At 45.6% G+C, this 19,480-nt stretch overlaps 1 protein-coding gene across 2 annotated transcripts in view; it reads right to left on the bottom strand.

Annotated features, from left to right (window-relative positions):
* The window catches only part of MFSD8 (major facilitator superfamily domain containing 8), a 29,173-nt gene extending 17,464 nt beyond the window's left edge, over positions 1 to 11,709 (bottom strand). The window contains exons 1-4 of one of the 2 annotated variants that reach the window (XM_077279111.1): positions 11,570 to 11,709; positions 9,793 to 9,877; positions 8,147 to 8,232; positions 145 to 188 (exon numbers count right to left, since the gene is read on the bottom strand). In XM_077279111.1, the coding sequence (XP_077135226.1) occupies positions 145 to 188; positions 8,147 to 8,232; positions 9,793 to 9,854 (192 nt within the window). In that variant the 5' untranslated portion in view covers positions 9,855 to 9,877; positions 11,570 to 11,709. Of the gene's footprint in view, positions 1 to 144; positions 189 to 8,146; positions 8,233 to 9,792; positions 9,878 to 11,371 lie in introns of both variants that reach the window. The other variant, XM_077279112.1, reaches the window with a different exon arrangement.
* Between the last annotated feature and the right edge of the window lie 7,771 nt (positions 11,710 to 19,480).

Raw genomic sequence — 19,480 nt, forward strand, 5'->3', positions numbered from 1 at the left:
GAAAAATCTCATTAAAAAAAAATACATTGTGACTGTATAGGGCAAAAACTGCCCCATTGGAACTTTCTTTTGTTTTACTCCCTGGTGCCTTGTTACTTTCATAATTTGCTGGCAGCATGTTTCCTACCGACCAACGACACTCACCTTTTCAAGATACGGCCAAATTGAAGTCACCACAATTGAAAATCCTGGGGAAAAAAATATCATGTTAATAATAGCACTGTAGTTTCGCAGCACTGGGGTCCTGGGTTCAAATCCCACAGAGGACAACATCTGCAAGGAGTTTGTATGTTGTTCTCCCCATATTTTGTGGGTTTCCTCTAGCTACACTGGTTTTCCTTTAGTGAATTGGAACAAAAAAAAGGAAAAAAAAAACGGGAAACTGAAAATAATTTCACACAAAACCCCCCAAATGTGATGTAGAAATACTTGGCACTCGTATAGGTGTGTTCAAGAACTTATTTATTGAGTGAAGAAATTCTAGAAAAATAGGGATTTTTGTGTACTTACCGTAAAATCCTTTTCTCCGAGCCATTCATTGGGGGACACAGACCATGGGTGTATGCTGCTGCCACCAGGAGGCTGACACTAAGTATTACAAAGAAAGTTAGCTCCTCCCCTGCAGTATACACCCCTCTGCTGGCTCCCAGCTAACCAGTTCGGTGCAAAAGCAGTAGGAGATCAATAACATATAAGCGTATAGCATGTCACATTATATATGAGAGTATAACATATCAAATGATAAAAACAAATACAACTAATAATAGGGAGGGAGCTGTGTCCCCCAATGAATGGCTCGGAGAAAAGGATTTTACGGTAAGTACACAAAAATCCCTATTTCTCCTTCGCCTCATTGGGGGACACAGACCATGGGACGTCCCAAAGCAGTCCCTGGGTGGGGACAACATCAGATCAGGCCGTGTAACCGCTACTTACAAGTGCGCCAAGGCGGCCTGCAAAGTCCGCCTGCCCAGACTCACATCTGAGGAAGTGTGTGAATTATAGTGCTTCAAGAATGCATGCGGACCTGAGACAGGGAGATAGGCTGACATCTAGCACGGAAGGACTCCTGGATGGTGAAAAGAATCCACCAGGCTAACGTGGCCGATGAACCCGGCTAAACCCTTCCTGTGACCATCGGGAAGCCTACTTACCATCGAGAAGCCCAAGCAAAGTGTCCAACCTTTGGAAGGACGCCGTCCTCGATACGTACCCACTTGGAGCACTCACTTCTTCCAGATTATGGAGAACCCATTCCGTTGTGTGGACTGGAGCCGAAAGATGAGAGGACGATGCCCCTGCAACAGTGGGAATACAAAACCACCTTGGCAACGAGGGAATGGGATGGCTTGAGGGCAACGATGCATAGATGGTAATAAGGAAAAAAGACTGAAAGGAACAGAGTGGGAAGCTCTGAAGACTCATCAGGATGACAAGAACACATAGAAGAAAGGGGAGTGACGTTCCCTTATCGTAAAGTCTTTCTGGATCGAAAAAGGAGTGTACTGTAAGATCCCCAGGACCATTAAGGTCCCCCAGATCTAACGGTACGCGGTAGGGAAGAACTACAGGTGGAGACTCCCTGCGAGAAGGTCCATATTTCCAATTTTGCCAAAATAAGACGGAGAAATACTAGTACCGCAAGCGAGAAAACCTGACATGGTCAGTACGGGTCTCCCAGGATCACTGGGGGCCTTTTCCGCTTCCAAAAAGGTCTCAGACGTAGTGGAAGAGGAGTTATGGAAATTGGTACCGTGGAAGAAACGGAGTATGCACTGCGATGGACTTGGATCTTGCAGCCAAACCATGAAAAACCTTGACGGCTGAATATGTCAGCCGCCCAGTGTTCTACTCCAGGGACATGTACTGTTGAGATCACCGAATGATAGATCTCGGCCCATCAGAGAGTGCGAGGTACCTCGGCCATGGCGCTTGACTGTGGGTACCTGCGAGATGATTGACGTATGGCACAGCCGTGGCATTATCCAAATTGAAGACGGATGGTTGACCCGCCTAAGGGCAGTGGACCTGCTGTGGGATTGGCCGTACTGTTCAGATCCCCAGAGAAATGATCGGGAGAAGAAGACGGGCATTGGTATCCCTAATAACCATTGGACCAGAAGAAGGCTCTAGATGAGGAAGGAGCTTAGAAACTACCTTTTGAAAGCCTGATTGACTTGCTGAAAACGAGCGGAGCAAAAGAAAACTACTTCCGTTTTCATCTTATTGCTCAGAACCCTCCTAGCTAATTGAATGAACCGAGGGAATGAGTGATCAAGTGCACAAGCTCCGTGTTGAAGGGCCACGACCTTGACTCGAGAGAGAGAATTACCATCCTTCTTGTGCAGGATCATCGACAAAGAGGATCTGCTGGGCTGGGAATGAGGAAAAAACTTGTCTAAGTTTAGCTGCTAGCCCAAGAGAGAGGGTATTGCAAGTGATATAGACGACTTAGCATAGTCCTTGTAGAGCGGCTAGAGAGTCGACCGAGGAGGGCAGGACGACCATGTTTCTAAGGTGCAAGAAGCGCATGACAACCGTCATGACCCTTGCGACCACTCTGGTGTGGTAGCCAGGCAGAAGGGGCCAGGTCGTGAAAATACTGTTCGCGAATGGAAAGGCGAAGAGATTATAGTAGAGAAATAGGTATGTGAGGGAAGAATCCCGAATGACGATGGATGCCAGAAAACAACCACGTTTCTCTGTTGAAATAGTGGCTGAGCGGAGGAACTCCATCCGAAAAAAGAGAGGGCCCTGTCAAAGGTTGTTAGAAGTTTGGGGTCCAGAAATGGAGATACTTTTCATTCCCTCCATTTTGGAACCAAGATCCCTTAGATCTAGACTGTCCTGGCCAATGCTTCCACTGCTGGTTGAGCTTGAAGAAGAGATACGATCCCTTGCTAGTCTCCCGCTCAGAAGATTTGATTGGCCAGCTATACTGTGGAACGAAGTAGATAAGGTCTGGGACCCGGAGACTTTCATTCTCTCCCTTTGGTCAAGCAACCCATGTGGCGGCTAAGGAAGGGTAGAGCGCTAAACCCGAAACCACAGGACGGAACTAACTAGACCTGCTATCCGACCGTCTGTGGAATCTTAATTGATGATACACCGGCCAGGATACTGGTAGGAATACCGCAAGAAATTCTGCCCGGCGAGTCTGTCAAGTGACAGAATGCGGGACTGTAACCAGCAGGTCTCTGCCATCGTGCAGAGAAGAAAATAAGGAAAAAAATAAAAAATAAATAAAAAATAAAAAACCTCGATCCACCATCTCTTAACAGGGAAGTGGAGAGGAATCGTCCACTTTCTTGCATCTGATACAAAGGGGGGAAAAACCTCCTTGTTGGGACGCCACAAATGTGTGCCTCAGTACATCCCCAGAATTGAGGTTTCCGAGTGGACAGGGCAGGTTGTGGCGATAGACCTGGATGCAGAAGAAGATACATGGAGGCGACACTCCGTGTGCTCGTCTGTTGAAGGTGTGGGGGGAAATCGGAGCCCTTAAAGGGACCCGTCGCCCATAAAATTCCGACCAGGTATGGTATCCTACTTAGAGGTCTTCCAGTGCATCACCGTCAAATGTTGATGGAGATTTTCTAGAACCTGTACGTTTTTCTAGAATACTTGCGGCCCCTGCTAGCCGACGGCTCCCATTGTAGGAGAGGGAGCATGTGAGTGCTCCAGAGCTCAGTTAGGGTGACCAGCTTAGGATAGATGATGTGCCCTTAAGACCAGAAAATACTGGTCATGCGCCTTTAAGGCTAGGGGTTACTGGCCATGAGCCTTTAAGACCAGGGAATACTGGTCTTGTGCCTTTTGTAAGATGAAATACTGTTCATGTGCCTTTAAAAGCAGGGCATGCTGAAATCCAGGAGATAATGGTCATGTGCCCTTAAAACCAGGGTATGCTGGTCATTTGCGTTTAAGACCAGGGCGTACTGGTCCTGAGCCTTTAAGTCCAGGGCATAATGGTCACGTGCCTTAAAGACCTGGGCATACTGGTCGTGTGCCTTTAAAAGCCAGGGCGTACTGGTCCTGAGCCTTTAAGTCCAGGGCATAATGGTCACGTGCCTTAAAGACCTGGGCATACTGGTCGTGTGCCTTTAAAAGCCAGGGCGTACTGGACATGAGCCTTTAAGACCAGGGCATACTGGTCATGTGCCTAGAAAACCAGGACGTACTAGTCATGTGCCTTTAAGACCAGGGCATACTGGATATTGCGTTTAAGACCAGGGGATACTGGTCACGTGCCTTTAAGACCAGGGCATACTGGTCATGTGCCTTGAAAACCAGGACGTACTAGTTATGTGCCTTTAAGACCAGGGCATACTGGTTATTGCGTTTAAGACCAGGGGATACTGGTCACGTGCCCTTAAGACCAGGGCATACTGGTCATGGCCTAGAAAAACCAGGACGTACTAGTCATGTGCCTTTAAGACCGGGGCATACTGATTATAGCGTTTAAGACCAGGGGATACTGGTCACGTGCCTTTAAGACCAGGGCATACTGGTCATGTGCTTTTAAGACCAGGGTATACTGGACACGTGTCTTTAAGACCAGGGAATACTGGTCACGAGTCTATAAGACCAGGGCATGCTGGTCACGTGCCTTTAAGACCAGGAATACTGGTCATGAGAGGAATGTAGGAACAAGTGCCTTAAAGACCAGCAAAGCTGGTAATGTGCCTTTAAGAACAAAAAAAAAAAAAAAAGCTGGTCATGCTCCTTTAAGACCAGGAATGCTGGTCATGTGTCTTTAAGACGAGGGCACACTTGCCATGTGCCTTTAAGACCAGTGCCTACTGGCCCTGTGCCTTTAAGACCAGGGCATACTGGCCTGATTAAGTACTAAGGAAAAAGAGACCGGCTTCTGGCAGAGCAGAGAATGCTGGGGATGTGACCCTTTTAAAACTAGGGGACCCTTAAGACCAGGGAATGCTGGTCCTGGGTTTAAATAAAAAGGCATGGAAAGCTGGGGATGCACCTATGGGCCCAGCGACTACCGAGGCAGAGTAGCAAATACCAGGGAATGAGTCACCAGGGAATGAGTCACCAGGGAATGAGTCACCAGGGAATGAGTCACCAGGGAATGAGTCACCAGGGAATGAGTCACCAGGGAATGAGTCACCAGGGAATGAGTCATGAGAGCTTCGTTGCTGGGAACTCACAGCTCTCCGTGTGCAAGCCTGCATACTGTATTATACATTCTGTAGTGTGCAGGAGCACCAGAAAATTGCAGCCTTTAGTATATAAAAAAACAGGGAAAGCTAGTCCCTTAATGCTGCCGGGATGCGTGCCGGGGATGGGGGGCCGATTCACCTTACTCAGGTTCTGAGTCCCCCGACTGGAATAGCGCTGACTTCAGCGCTGAAAAACCGCCGGCCACAGCCCCCTCCAGAAGAAATAGTGACTGCAATGGAGGAGGAGGAAGATGGCCGCCGAGATCTCGTCTGGAACGAGAAGCGCCTGAATAGGGGGGCGGAGCCGCTAGAAGGGAGCAAGCGGTGGGCGGGGCTTCCCGGGCTGCGGCCTAAACAGGGCCGAAGCCGGGGACTAAAGTTATGGCTTCGGCCGGCGCGCACCCGCAGACTGAGGGGAAAAGTGCCGCGAAGCTCTGTGGGGACCCAGTCGCTATGGAGCCCTCCTCTGACCGTCGGAACACCCAAATCTCACGGAGCACTTACCCCAATATGGAGGGGGACCATGGCAGATGCTGCAGGTAGGAGCTGTGCCCGGGTAGATAGGCCGATGCAGGGTTGGGGAGCCTCCATCCACCATCCCTGCAGAAGAGGGGTGGAGAGGAACCGTCTGCCTCCTTCCATCATCCGCTTTTTCAGTGGTGATGCAGTGGGGGCTGCTCGGACGCCACGCTGGAAGGTGCCTCTGTACAGCCGAGGGTAAAACCTGGTGGACAGGGCTGAATGTCCGGCAATAGGCCTGGCTGCAGAAGAGGATACTGGAGGTGACACTCCAGTGCTCGTCTGATAAGGGAGGGGGGAGATCGGTGCCCTTGAAGGGGCCCGTCGCCCCTAGAATCAGCTCAGGCAGTGGCTTCCCACGTCACAGGAGAGGATACGGAGAGGTAAAACTCCCGTGCTCGCCTGTTGATGGTTCGAGGAGATCGGAACATGAAAGAATCCGTCGCCCCATTCGACCGTAGTAAAAAGTAAAAAACGGAAAAAAAAGAGTTCTTTGGGTCTGAATAGCAGACCCGTCCGTGTGCCTCCTACGGACACTAAGCAAGAACTGGTTAGCTGGGAGCCAGCAGAGGGGTGTATACTGCAGGGGAGGAGAGAACTTTCTTTGTAATACTTAGTGTCAGCCTCCTGGTGGCAGCAGCATACACCCATGGTCTGTGTCCCCCAATGAGGCGAAGGAGAAATGAGCCATTTCATTCAATACCTGACCTTCATCAGTCTAATAACAAAAAATGACATGATTTGAATTATGGTGTTTTTCTACAGTTTCTTTTGTTTATGGCTTTCTGCATTTTTTGTTATTAGACGGATGAAGGTCAGGTATTGACCGAAACGTCTCATTTTTCTGGAATTTCTTCACTCAATAAATATTAAGTTCTTGAACACACCTATACGAGTGCCAAGTATTTCTACATCACAGCTGACGGATTTGGTTATCCTACTTGTGCACCACCAGAATTCCAGAAGTGGAAATGGGCTGGACAAAAAAATTGTTGGCACCCTCAACTAAATTTTTGGTTGCACACCCTGTGGAATAAATAACTGCAATCAGTTGCTTCCTATAATCATCAACAAGCTTCTTACACCTCGCAGCTGGAATTTTGCACCACTCTTCTTTTGCAGACTGCTCCAGGTCTCTCATATTGGAAAGGTGCCTTCTCCCAACAGCAATTGTAAGATCTCTCCAGAGGTGTTCAATGGGATTTAGATCTAGACTCATTGCTGGCCACTTCAGAACTCTCCAGCGCTTTGTTTACATCCATTTCTGGGTGATTCTTGAAGTATGTCTGGGCTTATTGCCCTGCTGAAAGACCCAGGACGCAAACCCAGCTTTCTGACTCTAGGCACTACATTGTCACCCAAAATCCTTTAGTAATCTTCAGGTCTACACACAGTCAAGGCACCCAGTGCCAGAGACTGCAAAACAACCTCAAAACATGTTTGAACCTCCACCATATTTGACTAGAAGTACTGTGTTCTTTTCTTTCTACGCCTCATTCCATTGTATGGTAAACAATAGAATGGTGTGCTTTACCAAAAAGCTCTCTCTTGTTTCACCTGTCCACAAGACACTTTCCCAGTTTTAAGGTGCCAACACTTTCGGCCATGACTGTATACGATAGCAACATAATATGGGCTCAGGGAAAAAGAGAACTAAACCTACAGCTATATAGATGGAGCGTGCATATTCAATACATAAAAGAAATATATCAAAGTTTATTGTTCATTAACATTAACCCACGACTTCTGGGAAACTGACCATGCGACCCGCCGGGCCACGTGGCTGGGTGCAGTGTGGGGTGAGCGCTGGCCTCACTGTAGGTTTAGTTGCTCTAGTTTAGGAGGAGGATCAGCTTTTATTCGTGAGGATTTGTTTTTGTATAGTCGTAAAAAGAGAAAACTGTTTAAAAATTGTGTTTTGTGGACCAGTTTTCGATGAACAGTTTGTTGTAAATTCATCAAGAGGTGTGCACCTCCTCCAGCTGCTACGTGCCTTGCAAGAAATTTACTCAATTCAATGGCTGGAGTACATTTTTGTTGTACTTTTCACCACTTTTGGGCAAACATTATGAGGAGTTTGACCGCCATGCTGCTTCCTGCATAAGTTCCAAAATCGTCAAAAAGTTCAGCAGTTCAGGTGCCTTGAGGATTCAAAAGTCTGCAGTCACATAGAGAGGCTGAGAGTGACAGAGTAACTGCAAACTTTCTTCACAAACCTCAAACCTGGACAACCCCTTCAATTCTACTCCATAAAAGTGAGAAAATTAAATAAATAAAATATTATTATTATTATTGTTAATAATAATAATTAGCAGAATTTACTTTGGCCCTCCACAACAGTCAAGGTCTGTCATGTGGTCTCAGGGAAAATTAATTGCCCACCCCTAGCCCATAGTATTCTTAAACCAAAAGCAAACCAGAAATTAAAGTTAGGAAGAAGTACTCGCCCACACTGCTGAGGAACATGGTGAGGTACATGACTCGGATGGACCGCCATCTGCTTTTATGTTCCTGTTGTGTTTCTACAATGAATCTGTAAAATAAATAAATAAATAATGTAAAATGATGCTTAAGTCATAGGATATAGAATAAAACAAACGTTCTCATATTCCCATGGGTTTTCCTGGATACTACTTTGGGATCTCTATATATGCCTTATTATGGAAGCTTGTATTTGTGACATTATGTTATTATTTCCCAGTCTCAGTACACATGGAGGACTGTGACTGAAAACAGCCATAAGGCTGTGTGCACACAATGCAGAATTGATGCAGAATTTTCTGCACAAAATCTGCATCTCCTGGCAGAATCCGCAGCTGCGTTTTTTGACCGGTTTTGATGCGTTTTTTGTGCAGTTTTTGTGCAGATTTTACCACTGCTGATTTCTATTAATGGAGGGGTGCAGAAGCGCTGCAGAAACGCACAAAAGAAGTGACATGCACTTCTTTGAAATCTGCAGCGTTTCTGCGCCATGTGCACAGCTTTTTTTTTTCCCCATAGATGAACATTATAATGTACATCACAGTGCAGTTCTGCAGCGTTTCTGCTGCAGAAAAAAAACGCTGCAGATCTGCACTGAATCTGCATCGTGTGCACATAGCTTAAGGGTATATGGTCCAGAATATAGTGTCAGTGCTTTATTTTAACTAATGTTCACACTGAGTTTTCCTGAGGGGTCTGTAGGACCAGGTATGTTGTGAAAACCTCCTGAAAAAAATTAAAAACTAGAAAAGACTCTTCCTATTGATTTCTATTGAAAGAAAAAAAATCACACATTCCAGCTTTATATAGAATATTATTAGCTTCAGGTTTCCAAAAACGCCAAAGCTTTAAAAGAAGTGAACGAACCATTGTTCAGGGTGTTCTTCTATGAAGCTGCGCCATACTTTATAATAGAAGTCAGTGTGAAGACTCAATGGTCGCCCCGGCAGTTAGATATTTTTTAGCCTTCGGTAAGCATTTTTTGAAGAGTTTTCACCTCATTAAACATTGGCATTTTATTCTTAAATGGATTTAGAAAACTAAACAGGAGTCCATCGCCATAATACTGAGACATTAACAAAAACCGTCTAGTGAACACCAAGTAGAAGGCGCAATTCCTGAAGGGTCTCAGGCTATGTTCACACAGGGCGGTTTTGCTGCGGTTTTTATGCACATTTTAAGCTGCAGTTTACAGAACCAGCAAAGCCTATGCGATTTCAGAAATCTCATACACACATTGGTGTTTTTGTCCTCCGTATTTTGTGCTTTGCTGGTTTTTGCAGAATAAAGCCTGTCGGGTTCACTCTTATTCGGCAATGTATATAGCGCTTAGAGTGAACCCGGCTTCCTGGAGCGCTCCGGCTGATCAGCTGTCCGGCTCCGCAGCTGCATGTGTCGCGGCTGTGTGACCAGCACAATACATGCATGGAGAGCCCAACACACAGCCGCGACACATGCAGCTGCGGAGCCGGACAGCTGATCAGCCGCAGCGCTCCATGTATCCGGGGTCCCTCTGCAGCTTATTCGGTAGGCGCTATAGCTTGCTGTATAAGCCCTGGCCAGATCAGATTCGCTCATCTCTACTAGGAACGCCATTGCTTCGTGAACTTACCCTGGGTCTGAGGATGGCAGCAATGGTGCGCACTCATCATCCTCATCTACTACGGACGCCATGGCATCTACCAGCGGAGCCTTCTCTACATAGGATGGATAATGAACCAGAGACAAATTACCACAAACAGATGGAAAAGAGAAGAACATTACATGGGGAATAATCAGATAATCTTTTAGAGAAGCAACTGGCTCTCCTGTCATGTACCCCGCAGCAGCGTGCTCTGGGCATGGCCAATACGTGCCACCATTTCAGATTTCCTTCTTGCATTTGTGTTAGCGTTCGGCCATCTTGGTAGGGGCAGGCTATTCCCTGTTCTCTATGTGTACACGCCACACACACTAAAAAGGCGATGGGTCATATACGTACGGGCTGACTACGCGCTCATACAACGTCATTTTACAATAAAGCTGATCCGTCACCACATTTCACAATACAAATGGCACATATTATTAAATAGATCTTTGACCTGATGAGACTGGTGGACTTATTTTGATAATCACTAACACAATGGCTGTATTAACTGACACTAAAAGGGTTTTCTGGACTCTTCATATAATGTTCCAGTACTCTATGTAATGGCTGTCTGCAATGTGCACACTGTCCCGATTCTGCTGTGGCTGTCATCACGCGATAGCAAATATATTTGCATACTAGTGGCTATGTGCCAACTCGCAACTTTTCCTGCTTCTCTCAATGTTCTGTTGATCGTGATGAAATATGCTCATCGCTTGTTTGCTGTTTCATGATGAAGGCTCCAGTTGGCAATAGAGCAGAATCCGGACGGTGTGCATCTTGCAAACAGCTGCTGTCACAGAGCAGTGCTCCTCAGCGCCAGTCCCCAAGGCTCACAAACATGTTTTCCGGTTCTCCTTAGTACTACAAAGGTGATAATCACATGTGCAACACTAAGGCCACGTTCACACGTTCAAGCACCACTCCAGCGGCTTTGTTTTTTTTCATGGCTGGAGTGGTGCTTTAAATGTAAGGTCCCCTTCCCCCCCGTCATATACTCACCCTCATCTTGTGAGGGCAGAACTCAGAAGCTATGGCACAAGCTCTCAATGCAAGTCTATGGGGGCCAGAACGAGCCTCTCATAGACTTGTAGTGAAAAGTGACATCAGCACCGCTCCATGAAACACTGGCGCTGCCGACAGATCACTTTCTGCCGGAGACTGACCATAGAGATACTGGAAATGGATGAAGGTCGGCAGCAGGGGAGTATGAGGCAGGGACTTCCATTTATAACACCACTCCAGCAGTGCAAGAAAAAAAATAACACTGGAGTGGTGCTTTCAGTATTTTCCATCAGTATTTGTAAGCTAAATCCAGGAGTGGGGGAAGAATACAGAAGTGGTGCATATGTTTCTATTATACTTTTCCTCTGATTGGTCCACTCCTGGTTTTGGCTACAAATGCTGATATAAAACACTGAATGTGTGAATGTAGCCTAAAGAAAACCTGATCAGGGAGACAGAGGCTTGGCAAGTGCTCCAATCACACTGAAAGCACTTCAGCCTCATTTGCATACAGAATTTAAGTTCATTTTTTCCAGTAGTGGAGTAACAGATTGCTTACAGATTGCCTTAGGACCCTAAAGAGTGCGACCCCTGTAGGGTCAGAGATGTGTCCATGGTACCACCACTGCAGGGAAAGGGAGAGTAAGCCCAACTCCAGTCAGGATCCCTGAGGACACAGCTGTGTGTCGCTCCGGTAATGGAGGCCGCAAGGACGTCACACCGATCAGCCAGGGCACGCACTGTGCGTCCTCCTTACCTACAGCCTGCACCCTGCACAGCAGCGCCCGCCTCACATCGTGAGCCCGCACTGACCTCCTCTCTCCTGCCCCAGAGCTCACACGTCACATGACCGCACACTGCGCTTCCGCCATTCCCGACATCTTTGTTGTGGGCAGGACACCTTTCTAGCAGCACAGAAAGCCGTTTTTCCTTCTTGCTGTAGAGTCCCGTATGTTTTTTAACCACATAGTACATGTCTATAGTGTATTATTCTGTGACTACGGGAATGCTGGATGGTACTGCACATGCGCAATATGTACAGGGCTGACGGCTCGCTAGTCCTAGTCCTGTCCGGTCCTGCCCGGCTGATGTCTGCTCTGCCTCAGTACTGGGAAGCAGTGATCGTGTTCTCTACAAGACTTGGTTTCTTATTATTCAGAATCAGAACATTTTATTTTTTTGTACAAGTTTAGTAATAAGCAGAAATGATGGCCATAGTAATACACAGAGGCAGCTACAAAAATATAAATACTGCTCTTACATGGGCTTCTAAGTGGGCACCAAAGGGTGTTATCCAAAGGAATCAGTGACTTTGGGCCCATGATGTTACAGAGAGCCTTAGGCTACTTTCACACTAGTGTCGGGCTCGGCCCGTCGCTGTGCGTCGGGCCGACGTTCCCGACGCTAGCGTTGTCTCCGCCGCACAACGGGGGCAGCGGATGCATTTTTCCAGCGCATCTGCTGCCCCATTGTGAGGTGCGGGGAGGTGGGGGCGGACCGTCGTGAGCAAAAAACGTTACATGTAGCGTTTTTTGCTCCCGACGGTCCGCCACTGCACGACGCATCCGTCGCACGACGGGTGCGACGTGTGGCAATCCGTCACAATGCGTCGCTTAATGTTAATGGTGAAAAAACGCATCCTGCAAACACTTTTGCAGGATGCGTTTTTTCGGCAAAACGACGCATTGTGACGGAATGCAGTTAACGCTAGTGTGAAAGTAGCCTTACTTTACTATTTATTATTTTATTTATTTCATAAATATGAAACAATAGTAAGTGTTTACAAGAATGCATGACTCTTTGGTGTTGGAAAACCAAACAACTTAGGCCACGTTCACACGCTGCGGGTTCCTCTGCGGGTTAATCCCGCAGCGGAATTGAAAATCTGCAGGGCAAAACCGCTGCGGTTATCCCTGCAGATTTATCGCGGTTTGTTCCGCGGTTTCCGCTGCGGGATTACTCCTGTACTATTGATGCTGCATATGCAGCAATATGCAGCATCAATAGTAATGTCAAAAATAATAAAAATTGGTTTATACTCACCCTCTGACGTCGCGATCTCCCCGGCGCTGCAAGCGGCTGTGCCGACAAGGACCTTCGTGACGTCACGGTCATGTGACCGCGGCGTCATCACGGTCATGTGACCGCAACGTCACCACAGGTCCTGTTCGGCACAGCAACTGAGACCGGACGCCGCGGGCAGCGCTGAGAGGTGAGTATAGCATTATTTTTTATTTTAATTCTTTTTTTTACACCCAAATATGGTTCCCAGGGCCTGGAGGAGAGTCTCCTCTCCTCCACCCCGGGTACCATCGGCACATTATCCGCTTAACTTCCCGCAACGTGGGCACAGCCCCATGCGGGAAGTTAGCGGTTCAATGCATTTCTATGGGTGCAGAATCGCTGCGATTCTGCACCAAGAAGTGACATGGTCCTTCTTTTTTTCTGCAGAAAATCCGCGCGGATTTTCCACAGAAAAAAAGGATCGTCGGCACAGCGGGTTTTGTTTTCCATTAGGTTACATTGTACTGTAACCTACATGGAAAACAGCTGCGGGTCCGCAGCAAAACCCGCAGCGTGTGAACATAGCCTTAGCCGGACTATAAGCTGGTATACGAGCAAAGTGTAAGGCTACTTTCACACTAGCGTTAACTGCATTCCGTCACAATGCGTCGTTTTGCCGAAAAAACGCATCCTGCAAAAGTGTTTGCAGGATGCGTTTTTTCACCATTGATTAACATTAAGCGACGCATTGTGACGGATTGCCACACGTCACACCCGTCGTGCGATGGATGTGTCGTGCAGTGGCGGACCGTCGGGAGCAAAAAACGTTACATGTAACATTTTTTGCTCACGACAGTCCGCTTTTTCCGACCGCGCATGCGCGGCCGGAACTCCGCCCCCACCTCCCCGCACTTCCCCGCACCTCACAATGGGGCAGCGGATGCGCTGGAAAATGCATCCGCTGCCCCCGTTGTGCGGCGGAGACAACGCTAGCGTCGGGAACGTCGGCCCGACGCACAGCGACGGGCCGAGCCCGACGCTAGTGTGAAAGTAGCCTTATAGTGACAAAACCAAATGAGCTTGTTCCCTACAGCAAGTAAATAGTAATACATGGAAATAACATCGAGCACTGAGTTGTTACTTTTATTATAAAAGCATCCCACCATGACAAGGTGCATCCATCGGGATCGTCCTAATTTGTCTAGTACTAAAACCATACCACTTCTTGTACTTTGTGCACACAGGGAGTGTGGCCCCCCTGTCTGAGCTAAGTATTTCTTCTATATAGCTTCCCATAGATGGTGTCTCAGTCTGGCCTTGTCCTGCTTATCCCATTGACGTCGACAGGACCGTCCTGATTGGGTTCACCTTGTCGCGGTGGGATGGCTTCTATGCTCTCTGTATGAAAATAGCGTTAACTGAGTACTCTGTTATTTACTTGCTGTAGGGTATATGCTCATTTTGTTTGTTTTTTCTTGGGTTTTAGCTTTGATATTGCAGGAATCATACTGACTTGAAGAATATTGATTCAGAGTCATTTTTACCACAAAATAAACAACATAAAAAAATCATAATATTGGCGGAATAGCCTTTTTTCATAATTTTACTGAACTTGGATTATATGACACGTTTTCCAGTACAGAATGTTAAAAAGGTGAAATATTAAACTACAACTTGTGCAGGAAAAAAAAGTCCATGTGCAGGTATATTAATAGAAAAATAAAAAACAGTTATGGCTCCTAGAAGAAGGGAGGAAAAAAAAGAAAACTCATCCAGTCATACAGGGTTAAACCTGCTCTCAAGCAGGACGTATGGTTGTAATATGTTTGCGTGAAACTGATCTAGACTTAAACAGCATGTGAAAATCTCTCCAATGGGTTCAACAGGAGAAAATGCAAACTCTAATCAGGAGACATTATATTGATATGAATGCTGTATGTCAGGACTGCACAACATGCGGCCCACTAAGCCGGCTCCCTTCTTTCTTCATTCAATGGATTTCAGACCGTTCAGACACCAATACATTTGAACATGAGCACTGGGACAGGGGCAAAGGAGCGCTGATCAGCTCCCTGCCCCAAAGTGCAGCAGCATGATGAAGTCATTACACTGCTGACTTCATCACGCCATTTCTATTGCTGCTGCATCGAAGATGGTGGGAAAGATAAGTGCACTATGGAGCCAAAGATTGTGTGTGCGGACTTAAACCCCTTAACGACCGGAGGTATTTTTGTTTTGGTGTTTTTGTTTTTTGCTCCACTTCTTCCCAGAGCCATAACTTTTTTATTTTTTGGTCAAAATGGCCATGTGAGGACTTGTTTTTCGCGGGACAAGTTGTACTTTTGAATGACACCATTGGTGAATACCTGTACACTGACAGTATGCACTGTATACTATGTACAGAGCTCCTGTGTATAATGTCTCCGGGAGTCACTATTACCTGTACACTGACAGTATGCACTGTATACTATGTACAGTGCACAGCCCCTCGAGGAAGACCACACGAAACACGCGTTGGGGCTGCACATCGAGGTTACCACAGTGGAGACTATGGGTAAGAGCTCTATTTGGCACCGTCAGCAGTGTTAGCGCTTTTTAAAGCGATACACACTTAGTATTTATACTTGGGTGATTTTGACTGGCTAGATTGTTAGGCTGGGTTCACATTGCGCTAGGTGAGTCCGTCTAACGGACACGTTTTTAAGTAGTGAAAACGCAATATAACGCACATACGCGCCCATAGACTTGCATTGTCTGACGCCTCGTGACGCATGCCAAATTTGGCATGCGTTAGTCACATAACGTTTTTTTCTGACGGACCTTGGAACGCGGCTTGCAGCGTTTTCAGGTCCGGCCAAGCTAACGCAATACTAACGGAAGCGTTAATTCTGCCATTGATGTCTATGGCAAACGCAGCCAGATGCAAATCTTGATAAATTTCCAAAAAGAACCATACGTTTTAATAGCGTTTGAGGGAGGTCCATGTGGTCATGTGACAGGAAACAGGATTTCGGCCATTACTGTCCCCAGCGCACATCCTGAGGCCTGCTGCACACCAGAGAAAAAGTGTCTTGCAAAAGATCACAGGAAATGTAAGTACATTTGTATATATATATATATACTAGATGGTGGCCCGATAACGCATCGTGTAATCTAGAATATGCATGTCCACGTAGTATATTGCCCAGCCATGTAGTATGTAGTATATTGCCCAGCGACGTAGTATACATCACAGAGCCACGTAGTGTATTGCACAGTGAAGTAGTATACAGCACCCAGCGACGTACTATACAGAACCCAGTCACGTAGTATATTTTACAGCGACGTTTGTCACAGTACCCTGTGTGAGCGGTGAGCTGAGGGGTGTAAGGGGGCACCGGGCAGTGAGTGCGGGGCGGCCCTTTTTTTTCTGACTGTGCGCGTCGCTGATTGGTCGCGGCAGCCATGACAGGCAGCTGCCGAGACCAATCAGCGAATTAATACCGTGACAGAAGGACAGAAAGACGGAAGTTCCCTAGACAATTATATAGTAGATATCTCTGTATACATCATGGGAGTCTGTATTGTACGATGGATGTGTGTGTACTAAAAAAGTATTGCTTTGTTGCAGATGTCGGATAGTGAGGGAAGCAGCAGCAGCAGCAGCAGCAGCGTGTCTGCGGTTTTTTCTTCTCAGTCGGTAGGCTTGCACTTTAAAAAACCACTAAAATTTGTGTGAAAATTCAGTGTATTAAGCTATATATATATGTATAATCATGTTTCTATTGCAAATAGGAGTCTACGGAGCCCGAGGCTGCTAGGCCCCCCCAAAAAAAACAGGCAAAACCAACAAAGGTACATAGCAGACATTTTTAAGTTTTGCAAACATAAATTTATTGATCAAAGAAATGTAATTTTTTTTTTCCATTTACATACACAATAGGTTGTGGCACACGGAGGACACAAGAGGAAGAAGGTTCCTCGCCGTCTGTCATCTCCACAACTGCCAGTGGTAAATATAAAACTAGAAATTTATCTACAATCTATCTATTCACTTTCTATCTGCTATATCTATAAACTATCTATCCACTATCTCTCTCTCTCTCTCTCTATCTTTCGTTGTATCTATCTATGTATCTATCTTATCTATCTATCTATGTATCTATGTATCTATGTATCTATCTATCTATGTATCTATCTATGTATCTATCTATCTATGTATCTATCTATCTATAGCTACACCACTAGACCCATATAAAATTCAGAGGGCACAAAAAACCGAACTATACTTAATTAATTCACAAGGGAGAACCGGTATAAAGTGCCAATATGCACCAGAAAAATTATTTTATTAGAAAATACACATAAAATAGACAAAAAACAAGTACAATTGCAAGGTAGCTACTAAGAAGCAGAGACTGCCATACTAGGTAGTAAATGTTGTAAATATAAGTATTAGCACACCTATGCCTGCTTTAGTATGCCCATACAATAACTCCACAAATTACATAGTGTAGGGGTAACACGACCCTGTCTAAATACATAAGGGAAATATGTTAGGGCAAACAGCAATCAAAATCAGCGGCACTTACATTAACCTGGTGTGGATCACAGATGGCGTCCCCGCCGCCCCAACGCACGTTTCGCTTCTTCGTCAGGAGGCGTGTGTTGGGGAGGGGTGAGATTGTTTATAAAGGACAAAGGGCCAATACACGAAGAGGAACGCTTAGAACAGCAAATTGCCAGCTGCCGGTAAAAGGCAGTAATACAGCGACTTCCGGAACTCCATCGCGCATGCGCAGACGACCATGCCCGTCATAATGACGCATAAACTTGCGGCCGTGGAACGCAAGCTAGCATGGGCCGTCAAACAGACGGCGCATGCGCAAGCGCCCAATTGGCCACTCATACAGGCGTCAGAGAGCATATCAGCCGCGCAAGCGCCGATTCCAGGAGTCGCAACAATCAAAGAAAAGAAAAGAAAAAGAAGGGGAGAAAACGCTTTGTGCCCACAGTAGGTGCTAGTGCCAGCTGTATGTGATGATAAATATTTCTATATATAAGTGAAACATATGAGCACATAAATATATAAATATATATGCAGATGTCATTTATAAAAACAGATGTTTTATCATTATGATGAAAAAATGCATATTTATAAACTAAACTTAAAAATATCCTTAAAAGTAACCCCATATGCCTACAGTAAAGTGCATAGTGCAAAAAACATGAGTAAATATACACAATATAATTATATTATGAAATAAACATTATCGCATATAATCAAACAGTTATAAAGTGAATAATATACACATCATAAAAACTACAAAGACAATACAAAGTGAATAATGATGCTGAGGGCACACCAATACAGTCAGAAAAATATGTTTTTATGAAATCCATATATTGTAACTGGTTTTTACTCCTTCTTTTGCGCAGATTTCTTTACCAAAAGAGGGCCAAGATCAAAGAGAAAAGCAGACTGGTAGAAGATGCGTTCTCAGTACACGTATTCTGGGCCACAGTTGTCCTTATCAGGTACCAATAGAAATATAAGATGATGAACTAGAAATAAATAACAAGCTTTAGTAACAAAGCAATTAAAAACATTACCCATGTAACATGTGTATATTTACTCATGTTTTTTGCACTATGCACTTTACTGTAGGCATATGGGGTTACTTTTAAGGATATTTTTAAGTTTAGTTTATAAATATGCATTTTTTCATCATAATGATAAAACATCTGTTTTTATAAATGACATCTGCATATATATTTATATATTTATGTGCTCATATGTTTCACTTATATATAGAAATATTTATCATCACATACAGCTGGCACTAGCACCTACTGTGGGCACAAAGCGTTTTCTCCCCTTCTTTTTCTTTTCTTTTCTTTGATTGTTGCGACTCCTGGAATCGGCGCTTGCGCGGCTGATATGCTCTCTGACGCCTGTATGAGTGGCCAATTGGGCGCTTGCGCATGCGCCGTCTGTTTGACGGCCCATGCTAGCTTGCGTTCCACGGCCGCAAGTTTATGCGTCATTATGACGGGCATGGTCGTCTGCGCATGCGCGATGGAGTTCCGGAAGTCGCTGTATTACTGCCTTTTACCGGCAGCTGGCAATTTGCTGTTCTAAGCGTTCCTCTTCGTGTATTGGCCCTTTGTCCTTTATAAACAATCTCACCCCTCCCCAACACACGCCTCCTGACGAAGAAGCGAAACGTGCGTTGGGGCGGCGGGGACGCCATCTGTGATCCACACCAGGTTAATGTAAGTGCCGCTGATTTTGATTGCTGTTTGCCCTAACATATTTCCCTTATGTATTTAGACAGGGTCGTGTTACCCCTACACTATGTAGTTTGTGGAGTTATTGTATGGGCATACTAAAGCAGGCATAGGTGTGCTAATACTTATATTTACAACATTTACTACCTAGTATGGCAGTCTCTGCTTCTTAGTAGCTACCTTGCAATTGTACTTGTTTTTTGTCTATTTTATGTGTATTTTCTAATAAAATAATTTTTCTGGTGCATATTGGCACTTTATACCGGTTCTCCCTTGTGAATTAATTATCTATCTATCTATGTATCTATCTATTAGTCTACCAATAAACTGAATTTGAACCTTTCAACATAACGTTTTGTGTTTACATAGTCCAAGTCAGCGAGCCCCAAAAAAA

Source organism: Ranitomeya variabilis, chromosome 1 (assembly GCF_051348905.1).
Source record: "Ranitomeya variabilis isolate aRanVar5 chromosome 1, aRanVar5.hap1, whole genome shotgun sequence".
NCBI lineage: Eukaryota > Metazoa > Chordata > Amphibia > Anura > Dendrobatidae > Ranitomeya > Ranitomeya variabilis.